Source organism: Odontesthes bonariensis, chromosome 4 (assembly GCF_027942865.1).
Source record: "Odontesthes bonariensis isolate fOdoBon6 chromosome 4, fOdoBon6.hap1, whole genome shotgun sequence".
Lineage (NCBI taxonomy): Eukaryota > Metazoa > Chordata > Actinopteri > Atheriniformes > Atherinopsidae > Odontesthes > Odontesthes bonariensis.
The window spans coordinates 7,875,530-7,887,946 of NC_134509.1; the positions used below are offsets into that span (position 1 = coordinate 7,875,530).

The following is a 12,417-nucleotide window of genomic DNA, read 5'->3' on the forward strand; positions in this document are numbered from 1 at the left end:
GACTCTGGACATTAATTGGTTAGCACTTAGTCATGATTCATTCCTGGAGCCATTCTTGTTGGTTTCATTCTGATGTGACATTCTCATTACACTGGATTTTTACTCTAGCGCACAATCTGTTAACAACAGCGAAACGCCTTGAAACCAAATGACATTCTAATTCATTACCAACCCCAGTTTAGCTGTGTCTGTAATCCCTTCAAGCTTCACTTACCAATAAACTCTATTCTATTCTGATCCACCACATTCCGCCTCACATGGCCACTCTTACTTAACCACGGTGTTCAATAACTTGTCACAATGATGCTTGGAGCTTTTTAGCTTACTCTGCTCCATGTCTTTTAAGTCCTTCATAATAAATCACAGCTCTGCCTCTCAGGTCTTTTCCCTGTCTGTGCTTTTCTGTTGAATGTGGCAACTGTCCTGATTTCCTGGACCGTCCTGTCCCTCCTCACTGCTTTAACTCATTTATCTGATAAAAAAAAAACAAGGGGTTTGTCATCTAACTTACTAAAGTATCACTTGATTTTTCAGCCAAGCTAGTCCTCGTCGACCAGTATCCCTCCTGTATCGGTCAGTGAAACACCTCGCTGCACTTTGCCACTGCTTTGAATTTCTATTACTCTTCCACAGATTAACCAGTAACTTCTTCTTTGAACTAAACGGTGACTGTGGAGTATGTACAAGGCACCCAGGCCAGTTCGAATCTAGCCGAGTGCATATGTGTAGGAGTAGTTCCACTCCCAAGCACGTTATCTCGGCATGTTAGTCAGGCTTTAAGAAAGTCAATTTGGTGCGATTTTGGTCACACAAACGTGTTTACATGTCGGACAAACACAATCATTTTTTCCAGTGCAGACATGCTGATTAATTGTTGACTATAAAATCCATCTATCATTCGATTTGAAGCTCATAAATAAGCAATTTAAGTGAAAAAACATTTGTTTGGTTGGTCCTAGATCACTACAGTTTACCCTATCCTCATCTTAATGCTACCATTTATCATGCCGGTCTTGCAAGGTACACCATTTTCTACTTTCCCATGCTCATTTGTGTTCAGGCATGTGCTAACCACTTCTGTTATCCCTTTATCTAACCTTACGTCTTCAACGATACCATCCTACTTCATACCCCCCTCATTGACTCTCTTTTCTTTCTGGTGGAGTGTTATCCTACCCTGTCCTCGCTCTTTGATAAAGCCTTGTCATTCTATCACATCGCCTTACCCGTGACTTCTCCTCCAGCTTTGTCATCATGATTATGTTGGCTGTGTGCTGCTCCCAGACCATCCTCCAGAAGTCCCCAAAGGTCTCAGGGAGGGAGCCCTGAGTTGCAATGTAGGCATTCTGACGGCGGTAGCCGTCAATATAATTTGCGTTAATGTAGTCACTGCCAGGGACGCCTGCATAAGGAGAACAAAAGTTAAAGTTTCAACGACTGAAGGAAAGAAAGAAAACAGTGTAAAGTAGGAAGGAGAATAAGTTGAGCTGAGTTAAAGTTGGTAAGACTGGGAGGTACTAACAGGTAACCAGTTAAGATGTAAAAGATGGAACTGGTTCTGAAACCCTGCAATCTTTCATGAATGACAACACTAAACATTCTTCATCCCTGTGATTCTCTTTACAAATAAAACAGCTTTTTAATTCAGCTTTATGGTGAAAAAAATGGAAATGGATTATTCAAAGTCTGTTGCTTCGACAGCAGGTTTACGTCAAAGTAATAAAGGGTGGGAATCATCTGAGGTCATGGTGGGGGGGATTAATGTTTTCACTGGGCCCAGCCTCCCCTGGTGTTGGACGGTTCTGTCTTCTTGTTTAATAATACATGCTAAGACGATCATGGGCCTAATCTGAGCATACTCTAGATGTGTAGCTTTGAATGGCAATATGACTGTCAGGCAGTCTCTGTGTAAGATTCGGCTGACACTGCTTGTCCTGGAGGGGATTGTGTGTGAGTGTGTGATGTGAGAAACCGTCTGTGTGAGTTTGATTTGGGATCAGGCCTGCTCATCTAGGGCCTAATACTATAATCCCAAAAATCACTGAGTCACAGCTCAAACATGCACACATACACCAAAACACCAAAGTAGACAGACAAACAGACCCCCCTAAAACGTGGATGCGTACGCTCAGATGTGGCCCATTTCTGCCGAGGTGGGACACTGAACTGAGGCTGTCCTCTGATAACGGTTTACATTTGAAAGATAGGAGTCAGCAGGGAACCAGCAGAGTTCCCACTGAAACTCTTGAAGCTGATTCTCTTGAGACAGCTTACTTTACTGTATGAGCATGACTCAGTCTCATGCAGTTGTAAAACTCCAATCCAACATTGACCATTCCCCACAGACGCACACAAACCCATTTAAATGAAAGAGGTCCACAGGCTTTTTATATAACTTAGTTTCAGTGGGATGGGGACAGACAGTAAGACCAACTTCTAACATATGTTTATCAGCCTCAGTCTTTAAAAGACAGCTTGCCGAAATACTTTGATGTGCTTCAACTTTATTGCAAGGGACCGGAGCAGAAGCACTATGGAGATAAAACAAACACACACACACATTTCCTGTTACTTGGTGGCTGTGCAGGCTTGGCACAGATTGCGTGTTCATGAATGTGTGAAAGAGACTGGGAGCAAAAAGTGCATATCTGTGCTTGTGCACATTCTGGGCAGTATATGCGTGCATGCGTCGGTGAACATGCGCTATTGTGAGTTTGGATGCACTCGAGAGTATATGTTTTTCAAAGCTGAAAGAAAGACAGACAGCCAGGGCTCCAGGACAGGCGGGGGTGGAAGGGCTGCTCACACATGCTCTGCCCAGATAAGGCTCATCTGTTTGGGTTTGGCCTCCCACTGCCTCCCTCTCTGCACAGTGGAGCTGCCAGTTTCTTTGCCTCAGGTCTTTCCCAGCTGAGGTGGGTGAGTGCGCTTCAAAATGCTCAATGAGAACAGAAATGAACTTGTAAACCGTTCAAAAGACCCAAATTCAGTGAAATGGATGAACCGTGAGTGTATCAAAGATTAGTCTAAATCAGGGGTCTTCAACGTTTTTCAGGCCAGGAACCCCCAAACTAATGGAGAGTTGGAGCAGGGACCCCCCTACTATTTATATGGCATACAATTGTGTTTTATATTTAACGGGGCCTAGTGCCGTGTATAAATATAGCTACTCTGTTATTGTACATTCAATACTAAGGGCGTATTCACACCTACCTCGTTTGGTCCGGACCAAACGACCAAACGGACCAGATTTCCGTTGGTTCGGACCTTTTGGGATGGTCTGAATACAAACCACCGAACTCTGGTCCGGACCAAACAAGCGGACCGAGACCGAGCTGAAAGCTCGGACTCGGTCCGGATCAAACGAACCCTGGTGCGGATCTTTTGGAGGTGTGAAAGCAGACCGGACCTAATCCCAGACTTTTTGCTTTTTTGTACCTCGGGAGCATCCGTCGCTTGTCTGCTGCTAGGTAACAGATCAGAGCGTCGTTCTTCTAATTACTAGACCGGCTGTGGTAAAGCTAACGAAAGACCGAAAATAATATTTCTAGACCGAAAATGAGTAGGGGACAAACGTGGGCCCAAGAGGAGACCCGTGCTCTTGTGGACGTTTGGGCAGATGCCCACATATCATATACGTTGAAAAAACATATAGTTTTGATTATATTAAAAGCAATAACGGCACGGAAAGCGTCCATGACTACATTCACTTTTGAACTTAGCACTTTGTGTTGCGCGTGTCGATTCTGACCAATAGCCGAACGACTTCAGGGCGCGTGGCTTTGATGACATATTTTGGTCCGTTTACTGAAATGTACAGTCTGAAAGCGAACCGCACCAAAATGAAAAGAAAAGGTTCGGACCAAAGCAAGTGAACTATCGGACTTTCCTGGTCTGAATACGCCCTAAGCTATTCAAATAATACACAGGTTAATATATTCATGTTTTTATTTTAAACATGTGCAAGGTACAGGGTGGCCGTGCCACTGCCATTTATAAACAAACATCTTGCATACAACACTGAGTTATTCAAATAATCCACAGATTTTAACTTTAAACATGCATGTAGATGGGACAATGAATCCTCAAACCATCTGTGGATGGCACACGTTTGCACACAATTTGTGAGAAAAAACTGTTTGAAAAATTTTAATTTTTAATTTTTTAATTTTTATTTTTTTTAATGTTAAAAATCGTCTAATCAACCAAAGATTTTGCGACCCCCCTGCAGTACCTCCGCGGACCCCCTGGGGGTCGCGGACCCCCTGTTGAAGACCTCTGGTCTAAATAAAGAATGATCAGAACTTATCTTCTCACAAATCAAATCATGCAAGAGTGAGACTAAGCCGGTGGTGTAATGTGAAACAAAAGTACATTGAAAGTTTGTTAGAATCCTGAAATTGTTGTTTATTTCACGGCATACCACTTTGTATCTTCTGTACAAGAACTGAAGGTGAAACGCACCTTTCGCCGAATAAAGAGCAACAGACGAGTTCTATTATTCTCAAAATATATACATTATATTTTGCAGAGATGTGCACTTTATAAAAAAATGCTGAATTTTATATATTTCTGAGATACAAATGCAGAACAATTGAGAAGAAAAAGTATTTTAAGGCTTGTTTTTAGTAGGGATGAGGGAGCTGTGGCTGCTTTAACACTCCATGCAGTAGGAGGTTGTTGTGAGTCTCAGCAGTTGTGACATATTTCTTTGTTCTTTTTTGCAGTTTCTATAGTGAATCACTGTGTTTTGTGCAGGTTGCACAACCTCCAGCCTTTCAGGACGCAGAGCCCACAGTGTTTCTGATCTATCACAGCTACTGTAGCTTTCTGCTTTGGGTGCATTTTGTGTCGGCGAAGAGATGAAGCTTCACTTATGAATGCTGGTGTAGATTCTCAGTCACTGGACTTGGACTTCTTGGAAAATAAATTGCCATTATTTAAGCTCTTAGGTTCACTTATGCACCTGTAACAAAACAAAAAAAAAAATGAGATCACGTGTGGTGCTCATTTTAGAAAACAGCATTTGACGGAGTTCCAAATGGGATGCTGAAGCCAGAACCGTGTGAGATTTATAGCTGCGATAGCTAAACAATCCGTGTGCGCAGCTGCTTCTGTATCACAACTGGCAGCAGCCTCTGGCGCTGGGGCAGGTGTTGTGCGAGGGATGGGAACAAGCGGTAACAGATCCAGTTCCACATAGATGGGAACTGTACAGTCTAATTCCTTATTTTCCCTTATATATGCTGAATTACAAACTCCATTTTCAGAAAAAGTTGTGAAGTTTCTACTGTGCAAATAAAAATTAAATCGGTAAAAAGAAAAAAATTGCAGTCTTTCATCATCTACAGTGCATAACATAGTGAAGAGATTCAGGGAGGCTGTGGAGATCTCAGCAGGTAAAGGCCGAGGAAGGGAACCACTGTCAGATGTACGTGACCTTGGAGCCTTCAGGCGACACTGCATGAGAAACCATCATGTCCCCCCGTGATCAATATAGCCAATGGCTATATGGGTTTGGGAGCTCTTTTGAAAACCACTGTCAATCAACACAGTCAGCAGCTGCTGCCTCCAGAAACATAACCTGAAGCCGTGTTACACAAGGTGGAAACCGTATATCGACTCTGCAGAGCTATATATTGGAATTCTTAGGCAACATTAGCCACCATCAGGACAATGCCTTCGTCCCGGTGTACCGACATGGGAACGCATTCATGTTACTGACAACATATGTCAGACGCTGTGGACTGTTTGGGTTAACATTCAAGAAAATATGTCACTCCTGACTTTCTCTGTGGGAGATCATCATACACGTGAATATAGCCAAATTAATGCACAGGCCTCGTCTTTAAGTTGCTCGAATTGTGATTTTATCAGACGAGGCTGCAACTCTATAATCAGGATTTGCTTTGGGTGAAATGCTTTAAGCGACCGCGAGTTGTCACATAGTCCTGATTGGCAGATTTTGGGTCACAATTTCTGACACGTTCAGCCGACTGACAAAAAGAACAGAAACATAATGTTAACGAGAGCATCTTTGTTGGGACTTCGGCTTTATACACTTACACTGATTTTGAAGCATGTGCGGAGTGCTTTGACTCATTTTGAGTCAACTTGAGCGTATACCTGCAGGGGTGATTTGAACCCCATCCACGTTATCTCTGTATGTTTGCCAGGCCTTGAAAAGCTCAATTTTTTACCGTTTCGGTCAGACTCAATTGTAATACTTTCTATTGTTATGTAAATGTGCGTACAGGTAAACTCGCTGCTGGCATCAAATTCTAGAGGTCTAAATTTTCTAATTACAATAAAATTGGTCAGTGAAAACATTGTCCTTTGTACTCGTGTACAAAAAAAAAAAAAAAAAAAAAAGACTGATTTAACTTTTTGATGCACTTTAGAAAACGTCATACAAACTCCCAGCCCACAAGCAAGTTCTTAAGCATTAGGCCAGCGAAGTACAGTATTATTACTCCAGACGTAAATGGTCACCCCCTTGTCTTGGTGTTCTCTGATCTGTGATGGCAAACGTTACAGAACTCTAGCTGTTAGCTAACATCAGTAACTCACCAGCACACAGGCTCGGTTCTCCACTGGTTCTCCCAACTCTACAAGTGAATTTCTCTGAACCTTTCCTGTCTTCTTTAACACCAAATAGACCCATTTTAACATTTCACTATACAGTTTGTTCTTCTATGTTAAAATATCCTGTACAGATCCATTTCACCTCTTGTTAGACTTGATCTAGCTTTAAACCCTCGCTCTCGCTACATTTTCTTTGGGGTTAGCTACTACTAGCTGCTATATTTATGGCAACTTGGTGATACAATACGTTTAGCCTCCGACCCTAACCCCATCCATCTGAACTAAGCAGCTAATCTGATTTCTCATCCAAACTGTATCTATGCAACCACATCATAAAACTTAAATAGCCTTTAAAAAAAAACACTGGACATTTCCAAAACGGTGGAAGTGTGTCTTACCTTCAATGCTGGAGAGTATAACCCTCGAGTGGTCATAGGCAATGACATTGGCATAGCGGTTCTTTGGTTTATTGACCTCCAGGTTGGAGTTCTCCCACGTGAACTGCTGACTGGGGTCAACGGACTGCAACAAGCGAAAGTGACGGTCAGAGCAAAGCATGGACAAGAAGTTAGAAATGTTTTAGTATAATTAAAGATAATGGGTTTCAGATGGATAACACCAACACACAGTGAGTAAAACTGATGAACTGCCACAAGATGCATGAGTTGCTTTTAATGAGGGGAAAAAAATGATCTGCTGAAAATGCTATTTCATAATGTAGGTATCAGTGGATACTTATTCACAGCTTGCATGCCAATATTCTACCCCTGTAGGGCGTAAGATGCATGTGAGGTTCAAAAGTCTCTGTGGACTGTGACTCAATTTAAGTGAAATTAATATTTGCCTGTCAAAAAAAAAAGAGTAACCATAATTCCTAAATGGTTACTGCAATACATTTGTTAAATCCCAAGAATTAAAAGCTACACATTTTATTTGCACCTTGACGGCCTTATTGGAAATCCATTGCAGTGGTGTTCAGAGACTACTTCCTGATGGGCTGCTGGTCTCAGACTGCGCGTTTTTTGGCAAAGGTACCGTTGAAAAGAAAAATAGGATCCTTCGGGGGCTTGTAAGGTGCGACAATGACGAGCAATTGCAGAAACCTAAAGAGGCTGGCAGAGATGCTGCTGAAGCGTTTGTTATCAGAACTAGAGAGCATTTCTTAGTTAAAAGAAAAGGAAAGAATGATGTTGGAGGCTTTTTTTTTTGGGTGGGAGAAATGTTTTTTTGCTCCTGACAAGCAAGACTTTGAATTGTCAACTGGCTCAACGGATAGTGCCCAATTGCTCTGACCGGTTAAAGTTCACCCGCTGTACACAGCAATAGAGGGAATGCACATATGCTTCTCTTCCATCTAAACACACCGAGTAACAAAATATTCAACATGGCTTCCGCCGCCTGTTGGACTGAGAGTATAATAAGTAAATATCGTGTTAAATTAAAGGCTGTCGGTCAACGGGAATCCTTGTGACCAACCGGAGAACCAGTGGACTCTGGACATGACTTTCCTCGCCAGGAACTGGTTTTATGGATATTTATATACAATATGCACCATTTCTACGCCAGGAAAATTCGTGGAGCCTGAAGAAATATAAAAGCCCAGATGCCCGGTGTTGAGGGTTTAATATTACCTTTTACTATACATATTTATGCATTGGCTTATACAGAGTTGATACACTTCTTTTTGAAGGGAACAAAGACTTTAAAGCAAAGATTTGTCGGCAAAATTAAGACAACGAAGACCCAAAGAGATAATGATGTGACAGCATAATTACAGGTGCTTACCAAAAGTTGTTGTATTTACTTAAAACCTTTGCAATGAAAACTCTGAGTAAGCAGAAAATATTTGGAGCAACATCTAAAAGTTACTCTCTGTACAAATTTGCAGAACGTGTTCTTTTATGTTACTTAAAGGTTGTCACGGCAAACTAATACCTAACGTCCCCAATGCCGGCACATTGCTGTGACACCGACTATAAATGTGAGATGCTGAACATCCTATTGAGTTTATGGTTTCTTGGAATATTGTACAATTATGACCTTTTCCCCAAAATTCTGCAAAATCCACAAATTTTGGCCTCAGATTCCCGTTGTCCCTATGAGTTTTAGCAATCTATTTGGCCCTCTTCTCTTTATCTTTTACATCTGTAAAAAGATAACCCCAACAAGCCCAACAGTCCTGGACCTAGGTACAAAAGATCTTCCCCATTTCAACTTCAATTACTTCATTACCTCAAAGGAAAAAAAAGAAGAAGAAACACCAAACAAACAATAATGTCACTGTTCAAATACTAATGAACGTATGGTTTAGTGTTGTCCAATTGTCTAATAAAATCACAAATACAGTCGACACATTACCTCTTAGAACTGACTGTTGGTATGAACGCTGCTCTAAGAATTTGTGCTAATCGTCATCGTCCAGCATTGCTGCATCAGAACCCCACCATTAGAAACAAATTGAAGATTACAGAGGAATCACTGATAGCAGACAGGAACATGGGTACTTATGATATCCCTTTTCAAGAAAGACTTTCCACAGAGAGACCAGCAACCAGACAAAGATGATAAAAGACCAATAAATTCCACTGGTAGAGAGTGGATGGTTGTGTTAGACCATTAAGTTCCTGGAGGGTAATTACAGTGTAACCATCACTGTTAGCTGGAAGAGGCAGACATGAGGTCATTATAAGGCTGTCAATGGAGAGGGACAAAGAGGGGAGAGCTAGAGCAATTTAGCAATTTTTAACATTTTACGACACATAATTATGGTTTGGTCGGGGGAAAAAATGGACAGGAGTAGTGCTGGATAAGTCCATGTGTGTACGTGCGAGTTTAAGACGGCTTTCTCCACGCTGCCAACATCATGTGTGTCTGATTACCACACCGCAATCATTTCTGGCCTCCCTCGCTGTCTCAGTCCCTCTTCCATCCATCTCTCTTGTTCCTTCATTGAGGGTTCAGCACCGAACAAAGCGCACAGTCATGCAGAGAGAATGTGAGGCGAAACGGAGTGGTTCCAACTCTCACCACCATCTCACACAGCTTCTCCCTCGCTGTCTCGTCCTTTCTCCCAACACTCGCCCCTGTGAAACACCCCCTCGTTCTGTTTTTCTACTTTTTGCCTCATGTGTCCTGGTCTTCCTCTATACATCTGTCACACACAATCTGTCTGTCTGTTGTGGTAGCCAATTAGAGCCTTGTGTCTCCTTCTTCACCCAGAGGCACTTTTGGTCTTGCCAGAGAATCATTTTTTTCTGTGCAAGCAAAAGAAAAAACATTTCTACTTCTTTAACGGCTCTCTGTGGAGCTCATTGCAATGCTAGCCTTAGCTGCTAAATAAAGCCAGTGTGTTAGGAAATATTCCTGCTGATGAGTGTGCTTTATTTAAAAAAAAAAATAAATAAAAAATAAAAAATCAGTGCCACAGTTCAGCTCACTGTTATCACAGACACGAAGCCATTATTGCTCCGCATTAACTCTGCTGCCAGCTTAAGGAAAGTAATCAAGAAGTGTCTTCTCTTCTTTTTCCAATTCCAGAGAACATTTGCTCCTGCAGCCTATTGAGAGCTGTAAGCAAACTCTCTCGGAGCAAGCGATTTTAAATGTCCTTTTGTGGATTTATGGATAACGACAGGATAGCGGAGAGAGGAAAATGTCCTTTTAAATGTATTGCATTGTTCTAAGGTGATGAATCGACGATGGAGGCAACCGAAACTGAACAAAAAAACCCCCATGTCTATGAGAAATACTGCAACAAAACCAGATGAATTTCCCAAGTTAGAGGTGGTCAGGGGCAGGTGATCAGTATTCCTACCTCATACTCTTGAGAGAACTTCAGATTGTCATTTGCCTTGAGGCGCTCAATGTGATCTGCCATCTCCGAGATGGGGACGGGCGGGTGACTGGTCATGCCTGCCGAGCACAGAAAAAAACACAAGCTGTGTTGTTACAGGTACCACACAGCTGAACTCCTTTGGAGGAAAATGTTAAGAGCTGGGATTCTCAAAGGAGGTGTTGTTTAGTGTTCTGTCCATGGTCAGCGCGGGAAGCAAATGGAAGTGTGTTTTTTTTTTTGTTAAGTGACTACTTTCTTTCCAGAAAGGCTTGAGAGAACAATGTGCGTGTTCAGAAAGTTACTGAGGCACAATAACACGTCCTCAGAGTACATGAACACTGCTGGTGAAGATACAAAAAAAAAAAAAAAAAAAAAAAAAAAAAGAAAAGACGATGACACAGGCAGTTAGAAATTCGGCATGATTTGTTTTTCTTTGGGTGATTTTAAAAAAGTATCGGCAAAATGTTGTTAATTCAAGCAGCTTCACCCCGTATGGGATGAGAGGTTACGGTGAAACACAAGGGAAAGAAAGGAAGATAGAAAGAAGGAAGGAAAAAGAAAAAGAAAAACGGGAGCAGAGAGTTAAAGCTCTGTTCTGGACTGAGACCAACTAACTTGACAAACGGCGATAACCGCGGTACACTGATACTCGGTAGGCTGAAAAGGGGAAACAACATCACGGTTAACCTCGCCGGCACAACTAATACTGACTGCGTGTGGTGCTCTGCCTGCATGCATGCATTTCCCTCCAATCTACCTGGAGTTTGGAAGTTGATCCTGCGCAGCTCCACAGGATCGGTGGGGTGGTGGGAGGACATGGCCTTGCTGCAGGGAAAACTGCCCTTCCTCCCCTCAGCCTCAGCCCTTTTCCTGGAACAGCAGACATCATTTACCAGGTTGCACTTAATACTTAGTAAAGGTTGTGGCATGTACACTTAGGCTTAACCTCTATAAGCATATATCTGCATAGGAATCTGCTACATTTCTAGTCTATGGAAAAGACTTTTGCAGTACCTAAAGCTCTTTGCTTTCTGTTTTTCAGCTCCCGGGATAATTGACCCGTCATGTTGGAGCGTTCTTTGGTCGCATGCAAGTAAGCATTATGTGGAGAGCAGAGGACTGAAATACAATCCCCAAACCACCAACTCTCGCCTGACAGCGATTTTAACTTTTTATTTGCTTCATTTAAACAATGACTGGTGCATGGAACAGGACGTCTTGGCCCTGATTTCTCTTATCCTGATATCCGATAGGTGCACGAGAAGTGCAGAAATGATGGCAGTTGCCCCCAAAAGCACAGTCATCAGACAATAGCCGCCGGGTTCCCAGACTGACTGATGCCTGACTTCAAATTTCTGAGATTTGTGTTGAAATAAATGGAACAAATCAAAGGTGTAATTCTCAGGAAATATCTCTTTGAAATTCCTCCAGAAGTTTGATTGCCTAGTTTTCGGCTTTTTATATGTAAATGACCGCATTGCCTAGAAAGTTGGAGGGCTTCAGTTCTTTTTCACTCCCAGAAGTTATCACACCTACTCTTGCATTTCCCTCTCCTTTCAGTAAAAGTGAACAAGCCCCATCCAGTGCAGACGTCTCTTATGCTTTTATGTCTGCTATCTTCATCTAGTACAATGAACAGAAGAGAAAAGAAGCCATTTGGCACGCTTAAAGTTAATAAATGGCTATCAAAGGAACACAAGCATAATCCTAACTTTAGGCCACTCTTTGTTTTTCTGGAGAATTCTTTGCAGAAGCTTTTCTAGGAAAATATGCCTGCAGGCCGGAGGAGATGGTAATAGGGAGTGCATGTTTACCTGTCAGGTTTGCTGGATCCAACCAGGGAGACGAGCAGATAAAAGGGCAGACAAGGATGAATAACATTAGTGTCGGATCAAAGGACATCAGGGACAAAAGCAAAGCTGAACTCATAATTTTCTCTTTCATGTGTAAGCTAATCAGTCTCTCATTAAGACGTCAGTTATGCAAAGTATCACCTC

General features: G+C 42.2%; 1 protein-coding gene across 7 annotated transcripts in view; it reads right to left on the reverse strand.

The window, feature by feature from the left end:
* The window catches only part of ptprdb (protein tyrosine phosphatase receptor type Db), a 188,015-nt gene that overhangs the window by 15,008 nt on the left and 160,590 nt on the right, over positions 1-12,417 (reverse strand). For all 7 annotated transcript variants that reach the window (XM_075462768.1, XM_075462766.1, XM_075462767.1 and 4 more), the window contains 5 exons: positions 12,235-12,246; positions 11,178-11,290; positions 10,400-10,497; positions 6,984-7,107; positions 1,227-1,402 (listed from right to left, as the gene is read on the reverse strand). In XM_075462768.1, coding sequence (XP_075318883.1) covers positions 1,227-1,402; positions 6,984-7,107; positions 10,400-10,497; positions 11,178-11,290; positions 12,235-12,246 — 523 coding nt within the window. The remainder of the gene's footprint in view (positions 1-1,226; positions 1,403-6,983; positions 7,108-10,399; positions 10,498-11,177; positions 11,291-12,234; positions 12,247-12,417) is intronic.